The sequence below is a fragment of the Atta cephalotes genome (genome assembly GCF_000143395.1).
Source record: "Atta cephalotes unplaced genomic scaffold scaffold00001, whole genome shotgun sequence".
Taxonomy (NCBI): Eukaryota; Metazoa; Arthropoda; class Insecta; order Hymenoptera; family Formicidae; genus Atta; species Atta cephalotes.
Window position 1 is genome coordinate 1,214,693 of NW_012130065.1, and position 16,112 is coordinate 1,230,804.

The following is a 16,112-nucleotide window of genomic DNA, read 5'->3' on the forward strand; positions in this document are numbered from 1 at the left end:
AAAAATACTGAGTTATATATATATATATATAGTTTGAATTTTATATATATATATGTGTGTCACAGTCAAAGTGTGGAATTTAGTAAATGCATACACTTACTCAATGTAAGCATTTATGTAAAGTTTTAGCAAAAGTTTATCAACTGATAAAAATGTCTGCTATTACTAGTAAATGATTTACTAAACAATGTACACCCAAGAATTTCGATTCTTTCCCTCGGAAATTTTTACAAAAACTGAGAAATGATCTTAATAATCTTTTTACATTAATGCTCATAATCTGTGCGCGATTAATGACATAATTAAATCTTACATCTGCTTACAACTAAATTTAACATAAAGATAAAATAATTTGAATTTTTGGAAGTTCTAAAAAAATAATCGAGGAAAAGAATCGAAGTCCTTGGGTGTACACATTTGCGATGACACGTTAGTAAAAGCATATTTCAAGTCGTCTCCGTAAGGCTGTAATCATATATATATAAGTTGTCGATTCTATTTTAGATATCAATCTGATGTAGCGAGTGCAGGTTAACTACAACGTGATTGGTGAAAATAGAACCGACAACCGTAACTGACAATCTGTAGTGTGATTATGATCTAAAAATAAACATTTTAATAAATACATAACTAGTAAATGTACATTTATCTTAAATGAAAAGAAAAGAAGGCTAAATAACATTTTATTTTATAAATTTATGAACATATATAGTATGCGCAAAAAAAATGCGACTCTCATAACTAATACTTCAATTTAATTAAATAAAATGAGTGAACGGGACAAATTCGATTGAAACACAAATATTTTATCCTACCAAATATTTATTTGATATGATTTCCTTTAACTGTAATCATTGCTTCAATGCAAGCTCGGAATCAGGAACAGACTTTACGGATATAAGCTTTAGACATATCCCTTCACGTCTTATGATTGCAGTCTTTAATGAGTTATTGTTGACATAGGAGTGAGCACAGCTTTAGTCTCAACAAACGCCTAAATGCTATAGTCTAGAGAGTCTTTAAGTCTGATGAGTTGGGTGGCATCACACACAATCTTTCGATCAAAATCCGAGAATATTCTCTTATAACCATTCTTGCGTTTTCTTGGCGGTATGTGCTGGCACTCTATCTTGTTGAGATATAGAAAACTTGGATAGTTTTTAATGATCCATGGCAAAAGAACATAAGAATGTTCTTGTAAACATCTGTTATTATTTTCAAATCACTTTGAATGAAAACAAGATCCATTTTCTTACTAGAAGTTACAAGTCCAAACCATTTACATCCATCGGATGCTTAGTATGAAAGGAAAATTGTACATTTTCAAGCACTTCGGAAGTCTTTGGAAGACTGATATAACGATTAACTATTTGATACTGAATCAATAGTAAACATTTTTTCATCGATAAACAAAATCATATTTCTCCTTTTTATAATGTACTCAATATCTTTTTACATCATTCTATTCATACTCCTTTAATGTGTTCGGTATAAATATAATAAAATGTCGTTTTGTATGTGCTCGGGACTTTGCTTTAAGATCCAATTTAGTCGCTCTTTGAACAGTGCTTGCGCTTACATTTGTCTTCTTTATCATTTTTCGCATGGAGCGAACAAGATTGCGGGCAATCTTACTGTTGATCGATCTAATAAGAGCTGAAGTGCAATTCGTGAATGACTACTGTCTGACTTCCTGGGAATTGAGAGCTTACGAATATTTGATTTGATACGGAATATAGTTGAACAGTAACAAGATAAATTTTTGATCTTACAAGCCGATAAATTTTTTGAATTGCTGTTTGGACGTGGAGTAAATCGTATCTTTTTCTTTGATGAACATTTTTAATACGATTTACAAGAATGTAAAATCAATGCAACTTTATTATATAATATATTAAAAATGGCGCTGTTATGCAGTAGATGGCGTTACTGCGTCATACCCAATAGAGATCCTATTGTAAGGCAAGGACAATCTAGGTTACAGTACTGTCGTGGAAAAACTGCCAGGGAGAATTCGGGAAGTACCGTCGAGTAACACGGTCCAATGGCGGATACGGATGTTGAGAAGAACTTAATGTAACTGGCAATAACAGAATATACCTGGGAAGAGGGCATCGAGCAATAAGTCGATTACACTGGTTGAGAACTGAGAAATAAATATATTTTATTAATATAACTGAGAGATAACACGTGTGTCCAGAATGAACGCCGCTGAGAGACTCTCTCGTCACAGTCGGGACCGGAAGTGGCGTGACACTCGCATGATTTTCCAATCAGGGAAGAGATACGGTAGCAAAAGATCACTTGGCGCAGGCGTTGCAGAACTATTTGACTAGCGATTAATCGTCAGCAAGAAGGACTGCGTGCGCATATGGCGCAGTGGCACAACAATGGAAAAATAACTGACTATTAAGGCTGTTTCTTACACTATAATCAGAGTTTAGCGAAAGCGGGCATAACTCTTGATTGGTTTTCCACTTTGATCCATTCGGTATTCTTCGGATAGCTTCGTATCCGACGTTGTCGGAAAACAAGTCCGAAGAAAAGAAAGAGATAGATAGCTACAAGCAGATAAATAAAACTTGTGTCAAAGAGGCTGAAATCGCTCCGAGATTTCGAACAAATATAAAATTAACAAATTACAATTGTATAATTCGATCAATTGATCAACTCAATTAGTTTCTTCAGTTATTGTCGTCACGTATTACCTGTCACGTTCTAAAACTTTTTACGCATGCGTTCATTTGAGAAAGTAATATTTATCTTTTTTTATTCACCATTTTTGGTCCACATTCGCCAAACTCTAATTGTAGAATCTCTAACACCCAACAAACATAATGGTAATTAAAAGAGAGTTGCATTTTTTGCGCACTGTAAGTATTTATTTATTAGGTACATGCATTTGCTATATATTAGTAAAAACATATATTGTGATATACAATTTTTTATACATGTTTAAGAAATTAAAATAAAAATTTAATGACACTTTATTTTATGAAAACTTATTAACGCTTTACTTTATAAATTTATAATTCAATAAAAGTAGTAATATCAGACTTCAAAGAATAAATCAAAAGATATAAGAAAATGTGAGCCAACACAAGGTCTTCGTGTGATAAGTTCAATATATTCATAATTCAATTACACACGTTTTGATTACACACCTATAGATTGAATCCTCTTCAGTATACATTAAAGTACTGGATTGATATAAAATAGTTAAAACCAAGCCATCGTTACATTATTGCTCAGTATAAATTCATAAAACAACATCGTCTGTGGTATCTCGTTGAATATTCAAAATCTATGTTAAACTGTTTATATGTTTATCTAAAATTATGTCAATTTTTTTTTAAATGAATTTTTTTTAATTCGAAATGAATATTTGAAACAACTATATAAATATAAATATACATATGTAGACTTACAATGAATTCCAGTGATTAACGATGTGCCATTATATAATCTTACAATACAGATAAATTATATGATGTGAACTTGTAATACGTATGTTCTTATACATAAGTAAAATAAATAAAGTCAAAAGATGGAGGTATCGATTTTTTTTAAACAAAACAATATTCTAAACTGTCATCAATTCTTTTTAAACAAGTCAATAACGGATTTAATCAATCTTTTTTTGTTTGTTAATAAATATCGTCTCAGAAATTAGTCTTTTATTTAATGATTTTTTTTTATCTAAGACTTTTATTCCACTCGAAATCATTAGAATTAATTCTATGTTCTGTAATTACGGAATGTTGGGATATGTTTTTGTTAATATGATTGCGGTATTCACTTAGTCTTTAGTCTTTACTAGCAGTTAATTTATAAACATGTAAATATTTATTATTGCATACATTTGCTACTATTAGTAGAAACATGTAATATTGCGAATCTAATTTTTTATGATATGTTTATTGGTATGTTTAAGAAATTGAAATAAAAACTTAACACTTCGTATTAACAAAATAAAAATTTGATACTGATTTTGTAAGTTTAGAAACATAGTGTAAATACGTATTTTTAATATATATATATTTTTCAATAAAATATACATAACGTTCTTTAGAAAAATAAATAAATATTTTAATAAAAATAAATAATAAAAATGAATAATACTTTTCTATTTATTGTAACAAGTGCAATAAACTGATGGAACTTTGAATTACATAAAAATTTCTTTTTTAAACACATGCATTTTTTTGTATTGCAATGACATTTTTCGTAAAATCTTGATTTGTTCCACTAGATTATTCATTGGCTATTGTTAAGCTAAGAGATCGCTCTTCTATTATAATATTTTCTATTGAAATTAACTTCTCAGGACATACACTGAATTGAGATCTTAAATATAAATCTTTAAGAATCCCATTTTTTGTCTCTGATTGAAAATATTCATCATCTGTTTTTTCGATAATACATGCTAATATTGAACGCTAATATCTTCTGCCTCTATTTACATCTGACATTTTAATTCATACGGTCATTCCTATTTTAACTTAAGAATGGGAAGCATTAGAAATCATTCGCTTTGCTTGATTTTCTAAATTCGCTTTAGTTTCTTCTATATTGCTTTTAATTTTCATGTGAGAGCCAAGTTTACAAACATCGATATTAAGGAAATTAAAAAATGTCTCACATATTTTACATGTATTTTACTTTTTCAAGTTTTGTATTTTCTTTCTTATCTTTTAATACATCATTTTGTAATATATCTTCTAATAGTTCTTCTGAAGTTCGCCGGTTCTTTTATTAGCAAAATCTCGCAAAGCTCTTTCTAATAACACATTTGCTAATATGTTTTCTTCTTGAATAGCATTTTCTTGCAAATTGTTTTTAAATATATCTTCTTGTTGCATTCCACTTTATTGTAAAATTTTTTCCAGTTTCTCTTCGCTATTCTTGAATTCATTATCTTAAGGTAATGAATGAAACAAGTCCAATTTTTGCTAGCTGTCCAAATATTGCCTCATAAGGAGTTCTTTTAACTAGCACTAGCTTTATTCTTTATGAATTGTACAAAATCTAATCTTTTGTTCCAATTACATTTTTCTCGCTGCATCTATGTATTTAATATAATTTCAATATTTTTTTTTGCAATTTGACACTGTCTTGAAATTGACTGTTATAACTTCGAAAACTACCTATGTTAGACTACCTATTTTAGATTCCCATCCGAGTGCCACTCAAGTATCATTTTTTTGTCTTTATTCTTCGAATGTTATACAAGGATAACTTGTGTTATTTATAAATAGCATTATATATTCTTACAATTATATTGTTATAGGACTGGAAATGGTAATAACGGTTCCACGGCTCCAAAAGAAGCTGTTTCTTCGTCTGGTAATGGAGGTTATTCCACCTCATCACCATTACCAGTTAATACTATTATAGATCGTTCGAATAACTCTTCACCGCAACAAAGGCATCACTCGCCTACGCCAGAAATAGTTGGATCTGATGTAGGTAAAACTAATTCATCAGAATCTACAAATACGGGAATTGTCTCGAAGTGTAACATAGCCGTGGAGAAATCGGATAAAAATATAGAAGCTGCCGGGAAAAATCAAAAGGATAGCAGTATGGAAAATTTGGAGAATATTTCGGTAACTACTTCTTCAGCGATGTCTAACGCTAATATACCAGCACCACCTGTCGAACTTCATCCTAGAAAGAGAAAAATGAAACCTAATAAAGAAGCACAACAAGCTGCAGCTACGGTTTCTGCTAATGAAGCGACTGAGGCTACTAGTACGGGACCAGAAATTCATCCACATGATCAACCAATTACTAATTGTTACCAGCTATTTCTGAACATTAGAAAACAGGCAAAGTATCTTTTAAGTTTTTAATAATGCATGGATCTTTTTAAACTCACATTCAAATTTATAATAGCCATATGTCTATATAGTACTGAAGACATGCTGATCAATACATATGTACATAATTATATTATTATATCCACTTATATTATGCCAAAACATTATTACCAACTAAATTTGCTATTTAACAATTTCTATTTTCGATTGTTACTCAAATCATTTAATATATTTCAGGAATAAGGAATTTTTGATAATTATACCGAATAGGGGAGTCTTTCCCTATGACCTTGATCTTGATATGTATTGTCAAGATCATGATCCTGAGTAATTTCCAGCAGGGTTTAGCTCGTTATTCGTTAAAAAGTTATTAAGAAAATTAAAAAAAAAACATTTCTACTGCATAGAATAAAAATTCTCTACTTTAAAATAGATTCTTGCTGAAAAAAACAAAAAGTAATTTTCATCTCCCCTCTGCTTTGCGTAACGACTTTCCTTTCGAATGTGAAGTGACTTCTACTCCATCTTCCAAGTTTTAACCGTCGCTTGTTATCCATTAAAAAGTTATTAACAATCAAAGTAATTATTTTTTTCGTTTTGTACGAAAGCTTTGTATGTTGGATGATTCTAAGCAAGTGGGAGATTTAAGGTGGACTGATTAGGGGAATACAATTTTCTATGTGAGGTATGGTCTATCCCACCTCTCTCTTTGTTTAGGGGCGCGACTTTCATACGAAGCGACTTCCACCCTACCTCCTCCTCTGTCCCGTATAACTTTCCATGCGAAGCAAATTCTACCCTACTTTCCCCTTACTACGCATGATTTTCCACACGAAGTGACTTCCACACACTTCCTCCTTTATTACGAAGCGCACGACTTTCCACGCGAAGTGTAGAAAGGCGTGCGTCCCTATGTGTTACTATATAATTTCTTATATAAGAAAATAAAGTTTTCAAAGAAAATTTTTGTTTTTAAAGCAGGAAATATATTTTAAAGTAGACCATTTTTGTTCTATATAATAGAAAACAGATGTTATTTTAAAAATTTCTCTTAATAATTTTTTAACAAATAATGAGTGACGGCTAAAATCTGTTGGTTGTTCAGGGTCACAATCTTGACAACATATGTCAAGGTCAAGGTCGTGAGGGACTTCTCTATTCGGTATATTTATCCAATTTTTTTGTATTATTTTGTACTAAACTCTCCTTTTTCATCTTAAAAAAATGATCAGATTTAAAAGGATCCAAATTTTTTTATTACTATTTTAATCTATAGTACTAGTTGTATCTTTATGATGAAGCATGAAAATATTTTGAAAATTTAATTTAAAAAAAAATGCCTATCTATCGAGTCCTTCTGTGAATTCGTGCCTAATAATTACATACAGGAAACACTAAATGAAACGAAAATTTATTTCAAATATTTTAGTATTAATTTCATTCATTTTCAGGTTAATGGCTTATATATTTATATATCTTATTTTTTCTTTCTAAATTTAGAAATATAAGCTGCAAAATGTAATTACTCATTATTCAATGCAGAAAAGATAAAAAAAAATAAAAAGAATTAAGGAAAAATGTAGCAAACTAATAAGAAATATATTTTTTCTTAATAATAAAAAATATTAAAAATTTTTTATTAAAAAATATTTAATCAATATTAAATATTGGATCTATTTGATCGTGAGAGAATACAATCCATGTGAGAATATAAATCAATAAAATCAATGTTTTTAATATTTTCTCACATATGCCGATTATTGCGAAGAATATTACTAAAGCCTCAGTAGTCTAAGGCTTAAGACGCCCGTACGGAATGCAAGACATCCGTGTTCGATTCCCGGCTACGGTAATATTTTTCGCAATAAGAATTATTTACAGATTTTAATATGTCAGTATTATTAAGATCTATCTATCATTCTAAGATACGGAAAAGCATCAAATTGTTAAATTATTATAGATTTATTTATTTCGTGAAATTATTGTGATAGTTTAATAGAGTTTGGGTTTCAAGACCGAAAAATCATTTCAGCAGTTTAAAGGATTGCATACGTATAAAATTCACACAGAATTATATTAGCATTTAAGATCCAGCTAAGATCATCAAAGGCATTGATTTTATTGGTTAAAAAATTTTTTTTCTGTAGATGTATCCGATGATGTATACTTATCATACTTACCTATGTTTCAAATAAAAATTCAAGGTTTTACTACGCTCTTTCTTTCTTTTTATTTCTTTTTTTTACTTGTACTGCATTGAATAACGTACAATTACATTTTTTTATTTCTAAAAGTGCAAAGACCATCCTATTCATCATACGGAATTTGTTTTAAAAATTTTAATTGAAATAAATAATTTTCTGTGTCTGGAAAAAATGGATGACTCATCTGACATTTTCTTGTTTTTCTCGAAAACCATAAGTGATGTTAAAAAGATTTTAAGTAACAGTTTTTATTTTTAAAAGATCTACTCAATGATGCCCTACCCCATTAAAAATTTCAGATTTAACTCAGATATACATACTTCTGATAATTTCCAAAAAATCAAAATACATTAGATAGTTCATAGGTTATTCATTAGTAATGAAATTTTTTTCTCAATTTCCGATTGCTATCCATTTCCAAAAGAAAAAGATATGTGTGGTCTATTTTATCCTGTATATTCTTAGTTCTTCAAAATATTCTAAGTATAATGTGCTTTTAAATATATTAGAAATTTATTGCTCCTTTTAAATTGTTAAAAATATATAACATATTTTTATGAATTCTTACCGCCGAAATCAAGGCTTCTCTAATTTAATACAAGAAATTTATTGCTCCTATATTTTTTAAAATGTTGTTAACTTTAAAAGTTAATCAGAATTCGCGATAAAATAACTGATACGATTTATTTAAAATAAAAATAAAAGATATAAAATAGATTTCAAAAGTTTATTTAAAATATAAAGTAAAAAATATATATCTTAAATAAACATTCTAACACAGAAAAATTTGTTATGATTTTTGTTTATTTCATTTGTTTATTTTTATGATGTACATTTCAGTTTTCACGTATAGCTATAGCTATTATAATATTGAATAATTATTGTAATATTATGGTACTTTATGATGACGCTCATTTTTAACATTAAAAACTGCTCACGTGGTAAAAATTGATATCAAGTGTCAATTTTGATTTATCTTAAAATGAATATCAAATGTCAGCATGAAAAAGTGATTATAATAGTTATTCAATACTATGGTAGCTATAGCTACCATACGTGAAAACTACCATACGTGAAACTAACGTATATTAAAGTAAACAAAATCATAAAAAAACTTTTTTGCATAGAACAAGACCGCAAATACTTATCGCATAATATTAAAGTTTGAGTCAATAAAAATTTTGATTTTATACATTTTCTCGAAAACTGGAAGTTAGTAATACGATAATGTCGCACTTTTGAGGATCAATAAGGCAGTTATCTTTCGCACGTGTCTGCTTAAAAATGCTTATATTGATGATTTTGACACGGAGAAGATTTTGGTCATATATATAATATGAAATATACTGGATGTTAAAGAAGTCCCAGATTTCTTAAAAATCTTAAAAAGTAAACATTTCTGAGAAAAATGTTTCATACAAAGGTTGTGTGATTTAAAATGACCTATTTACTGATTTTATCAATTTGAGTGGCGCCATCAAGATCAAATCAAGGTCAAATCGATTTTTTTAAACGAAACACCTTATTTTTTAAATATAAGTTAATTCGTAAAGACTTTACTAATTACAAAGAAAATAAATGAAATAGAGCAATAGGAGTCAGGCACGGTAATTGTTGCGCAAAACAAACAAAATGTAGATATAATATAAAAGTCTTTATTAAATAACTCGCTAAGATATCTATCCATTCCGACTAGAGACAACTCTATATATACATTTTGCTTTAATTACACACATTCACTGCTTTAAAAACACAAATTTACTGCTTTAAAAACATAAATTCACTGCTTTAAAAACAAAAATTCACTTTAAGTACACAAATTCTTTGCATCAGAAATAAATTTGTATTTTTAAAACAGTGAATTTTTAAAATAATGAATTTATGTTTCTAAAGCAGTGAATTTGTATTTGTAAAACAGCGAATTTGTATTTTTAAAGCAGTGAATTTGTGTTTTTAAAGCAATGAATTTGTGTTTTAAAGCAAAGAATTTGTGTTTTAAAGCAAAAAATTTATTTTTAAAGCAGAGAATTTGTGTAACTCTATTGATTGACAGATTTTCTAATCTGAATATCTGTCAACTTTAACAATTAATATCTTGATTTGCAGGACAGAGCGACATTTTTTTTGCCAGATTCGTTTTATGCAAAAATGCGTTGAATGAGATTAATTTTGTCAATATCGGAGGTGAGGCCCCTAAACTCAACAATTATTTTAAATTTTTTATCAAAAAGTGATAGTGTTTTGTTTATAGTTGTTTGTAGTGCACCGTTTAAAAGTTACAATGTGTTAATAATAATTAAAAATAATTTTGTCTATTTTTAAGGAGATCTCCTACATTAGGAGATCAAAGACAAAGTGTTCTTTGGTATTTTTTTATTTTTCAAAAGGAAAACTAATATTTATCGATTTCAATTTTTTTGCACGATTTAGTATAACTATTGTAAAGTACAAATTTTTATGTGAAAAAAAGTATTATAAATAATAAAAACATAAATATTTAGTTTCGCGCTTCGCCACATTACAATTTTGTGCACGATTCTAACGGCTGTAATTTTAGCCGGAAACAAAAAATAAAAAGATATTTTTAATTTTATAGAATATCATTCTAAATGAACCTAAAAATTTTAAAAGTACTTATATAAATAAATTAAAATTTTGAAAAAAAAGTTACGATTTTCATCAGATTAGCAGTCGTTTGTTTATGCAAAAAAATTGTGTAATGTATAATGTTGATTTTTATTTAATTTATTTTTTAGATTCATCGGATGGTTGACTATTAGCTAACTATTAACGAATCTTATAAAAAGTTGATTGATCAAATACTTTTTTTCAATCGTGTATACAAAATTGAAGAAAATCCAAAAAAAAAAACAGATTTTGAGAAACGCATTTAAAATTTTTGATTTAGTTCTTGAATGCTTACAATGCTCGGAGGCTAATGTATTATTCTATAGGGGAGAGTGACCTAAATCCGTGTTCCAAATAGAACTTTTTTAATTTAAATGAATTAAGTTAAGCAGATTTGTGTACTATTTATAATGTAAAGTCCTTTATTTATAATATAAGTCACCGACTGTGACAGCAGTTTGACAGTTCTCTGTCATAACATTCATAGATGCAAATGTATTTTCAGCCGTCGTGCGAAAATTTAAAGAAAAACCTATTGATTTAAGATAAGATAATTAAAGAGTGTAGAATTTAAAAATATCATGCGTTTTGTGATCACTTTTGCGATTTATTGAAAATTTGTTCCGAAGTTCGAAAGATCCGTATCCAATTCGGACAGTACGCTAGATAAATTATAAGCCTGGTTGTAGTTCTGATGATCGACCAACCAAATGGTCCAAGGAATTAAATCAGTAAAATATCATGAGTTATCAGACTCACAATTGTCAGATTAATTAAGTTTTATTGATTTCAATTCTAATAAAAATTCTAATAAAAAATATAAACTATCAGTAATTTTTGTTTAATAAAATTTTTATCTTTGATTGTTAAATTGCTACTCAATACTAACAAAAAAACAAATAATAAAACTCAGGTCAATACATTAAACGAGCTATATTTAGGTATACTAAATAATATTTATTAATCATAAATTATAATTTTCCGACGATAAGTTTCAATACGTTTCAACTATATTTAGTCCTCATCAGCCACAGAAATACATAAATATTCATCCAAATGTCTAATTATATTAACATATTATGAGGAACATCTCACATTCGAATTACAATAGATAATATAACAGATTTCTAAGAATCATCTCACCTTCGTGTTACAAAAGACGGTATATCGCAACCATATCATATGTAGTCAAACTTGATAAAAATAAAGATGTAATGAAGAATGATTCCGAATCAATTCATCGGTTAATAGCGAGAAAGGGCAGTCAGTATGAATAAATGAATAAATTCTCGTCATGATGTAGCTTGATGTCAAATCATATAAAAGATTGTATGTATCCTTAATAATATTGGTAAAAAAACTAAATACAATAAATTATCGTCAAAATTGAAACTATAAAGATATTAAACAGTTTATAATTTAAAAATTATCTTTAGCACTTAAAATATGATAAACCAATAATAAATTATAACTTTATGTACTTATATATAAAAATTTCATTAGAACAAAAGCACAACGCGAAACATAAATAATAAACGCTTAAATTTATAATGTCAATTAACAAAATTAAATAATTATCGAGGAATAAAGAATAAAGATTATGCAATACTTACATTAATATAAAGGTAAATACAAAGGTAAACAAATTATACATAATGGCAAGTTAGCAGCAGCTATAAATATTGTAATATAGAATTTAGAATCGGTATATTCCCTGATGCAAGACCGATCTTAATTGTGAGAGAGTATAAACGCAAATGATACATATGTTAAAAAAGTCAAAAGACAAAAGAATTAAGCGCTGTCATTTTTGTTATTATTAGCAATTAAACATATAAACATACAAACTAACAAAAATACATTAAAATATTTTAAAATTCTAAAAGTCCATAAAAATAGGAGTGTTCGAATAGTTCCAAATTCGATCGGAAAAAGCGTTTTTACATTTTTCATTATAGTTCAACACAGATGAGAGATACGTCAAAATGATCTGAAGCAAAAATGAATGGAATTAAATGATCTCTCCAACGGCACCTTTGATTTTACGATCGGACTTTATTTACATTTTGTTACTAAGTGTAGTGATAGCAACTCTTGAAGAAGGAAAATCATCCCTATAGTTTGCTGTGATTGTTCAAAGATATAGAAATTAAGTTTTTCGCAGACAAGTTTTTAGAAAATAGCTTTTTGCAAAAAATAATAAACATTTCAGGCTCAAACTGGGACGGATTTTTTCATTATAATGAAGGCTACATTTTACAAGAATTTCAAAGCTTTGCATTCAAATCTCAATGATCAGAAAGTGAATGAAAAAAAAGGTCTTTTTTCGATGACTTTTATTTTTTTCAATTTAATTAATAAACCAATCTTAACATTTACATTTTATTTTATGTATCTACATTTTTCATATGGAACTTTCTTCCATATAATCTTTCGTTCTGTAAGCGAAAAATCCGTTTTTTTGCAATTAACCGAATTTTTTTCGCATATTTCTTACGCGAGTCACGAATCTCAAATATGTACATTTCTTTTTTGCTGGCTTTCCGAAACTTTTCAGAAGAGAAGTGCCAATTTACAAATTTTTTTCTGAAAATAGTACCTTTTAAAAATAGTATCTTTTAGTCTAATTCAACTGGACTATATTTGCAATTTGATTATATATGCTTATAATATCAGAATAAAAATTTATTCTATTTTTTATTTTCATTTTATTTTATTAAATTAATTTCATTCAACAATATTCATTTTACACTTGTATATTCTATCTGATTTCGGAGTTATGAAATCAAATAGAAGTGCGGATAGAGAAAGACAAAATAAAAAATGTAACACATGAATTTTTAATATTCTTCACAGATTGAGAGAAGACGAAAGGGCTTGTTCCCAGTTCAACCAAAACCTCCTCAAGGTTTTAAGGATTACTTGATGAATCGCTGTACTTATGTATTAGCCGGTAATGCAAAAGAACCGAATGTTAATCCACCTGTTGGTTTACACGGAGCTATGAAAGATCTGTATGTTGAACAAGAAAAAGAACGATATCGTCTTAGAATGCAACATGTGGTTGAAAAAGAGAAATTAGTTTTGTCAGTGGAGCAGGAAATTCTTAGAGTTCATGGTAGAGCGGCTAGAGCACTTGCTAATCAATCTCTTCCCTTTTCCGTTTGTACAATTCTTAAAGATGAAGAAGTATATAACGTCATTACACCTGAACAAGAAGAAAAAGATAGGAATGCAAGGAGTAGATATAATGGTAGACTGTTTTTAAGTTGGCTTCAAGATGTGGATGATAAATGGGAAAAAATAAAGGTAAAGATATAATTAGATAATAATAGGTAAAATGGATTAACACATATAAAATATTATCTCTATTACGCATGTTTTTATTGCAATTTTATTGGCCAATTTTAAGCCAATTTTTCTAGTAAAATTATCAAGATATTCGCAGTGATTAAAAATGAAAAACTTTTTGAAAATTTCTTTCAAATAAACTTTCAAATAAAATAAATGATAGAATTATATTTTTCAATTAATCTTGAGTTTTTACCATGTATTTATACATTTTACACTTGATTAATTATAAATATATAATATTGAGAATAACCTTACATCATATAAAAAAAAAAGTTTTAGTCGAATTGGCTGAAAATGTGATATTTTTTAAATTAAAAGATATTCATTAAAAGCTTTCTTAGGCAAAAATTAGCTCTACTAATTATCAAAAATTAGCTCTAGCACGATTTGAAAATTACTATTTTGGATCTGAAAGTATTTATCTGCTAAATTTTTCATTTTTGGATAACTGCTATCTTAATATGCAGAATAATGAATCAATTTATATAAAAGAAAACACAGTTATATATTTAAAAAAAATGTAATTTGCAAGTATTGCAAATTGTACAATTTTTTTTTTAACAACTATGTACTTTCTCTTTATATCAATTGATTTACCTCATTATTTTATACATAAAAGTGTTAAGATACATTTATCAAAAAATGAATAGTTTAGTAGAAAAATATATTCAAAGGGAAAAGTCTGATTAACGGGCAATTGAGAGCAATAAATTATTGTTCTCAATTGCTCGTTAGTTATTTTTTATCTCTTTTTTAACTCGAGATACTTTTCCAATTACAGTCCAATTGAATTCAAAGTAGGTAGCATTTTAAATGGCACTAGAATAAAATCTATCGTTTTTTGATAGTTTTGCCTAAGGAAACTTTCAATCAGTATCTTATATAAATATCACACAAAATATCACAGCCAATGCGATTGAAATAATTTTTTTCATAATTAGTATAGGATATTATTTCATAATTAGTTCTTTAATGATATTTGATTTTTGTATATTTTGTATAAGAGAAATTTAATTCAGCATCAGAGAAATTTTTATCAAAAAAACCTATTTCATAGGTTAGGAAAATATGCTTGAAAAGACAATATGCTTGCTTTTATCTTGTATATTGACAACAGAAGAGAATTGTACTGAATATATCTTGCTTATTATATTGAATATATTGCATTATATGATAATAATATGTATTGAATATATGAAGTTTATTTAATAGAGCAACCATTCAATAAGAATGAAATTTCCTATTTTTTATTTAATCTTTGTTGGTTTATTCATTTATATTCTGTGTACAATAATATGTAATATATACAATAATAATATATATAATAATATATTACAATAATATATTTAATTTTTATTACGAAATTAAATTAAAAGCTATTTTAAAATCAATTAATTTTGTATGTGATTTTCTGTCAGTAAAATAATATAATATATTTATTTTATACACATACTTTTATATACATACTTTATCCATATACTTTTAATTTTCTATTATAAAAAGATTTATTTATTTATATACAATATTTTATTTAATTTTTATTACATATAATTTTAGGAAGGTATGCTGTTGAGACATCATAATGAGGCAGAGTCTTTGCACGCTGTTCAACGAATGCATTGGGAATGGAAATTAAAAGAAGTAGGACTTTGTGAATCCAAAACGACACCTCAGATAGAAGATGTTCATGTTCCCATGGTGCATGTTTCAGACGATTTTGATTTGTTACCAGCTTAGTGTATAATAATATCATATATTTTGTTTTTTATATACACAGTTTTTTTCGTGTCTTCGAAATAACGTAAACAATGGCTTTAATCTGTGATCTCTATCAATATATGCACTATCATTATGTCATTGCAAATTCATATTGTAAGTGAATATCAGCGACGCAACAAACTGCATAGGAATTTTACAAATATAAATTGTATTGCAATATCATGATTTGAAAAAAATTTGAAAAATAAAAATATTAATTATTATTATTAGATTATGAAAATATCGTTACACATACATCAAAATTTCGACTATAAATAGAAAAAAAGGTACTCTGAAGATAATTTGGAATACGATTGAAATTTTTATTGGATAGCAATGGTTCCAT

The 16,112-nt window shown here is 27.6% G+C and overlaps 1 protein-coding gene across 1 annotated transcript in view; it reads left to right on the forward strand.

Moving 5' to 3' along the window:
- LOC105627698 (putative GPI-anchored protein PB15E9.01c) overlaps positions 1–15,745 on the forward strand; it is a 31,453-nt gene extending 15,708 nt beyond the window's left edge. The window contains exons 5-7 of the mRNA XM_012209013.1: positions 5,291–5,831; positions 13,511–13,963; positions 15,566–15,745. Of these exons, the coding sequence (XP_012064403.1) occupies positions 5,291–5,831; positions 13,511–13,963; positions 15,566–15,745 (1,174 nt within the window). The remainder of the gene's footprint in view (positions 1–5,290; positions 5,832–13,510; positions 13,964–15,565) is intronic.
- The last annotated feature ends 367 nt before the right edge of the window (positions 15,746–16,112 follow it).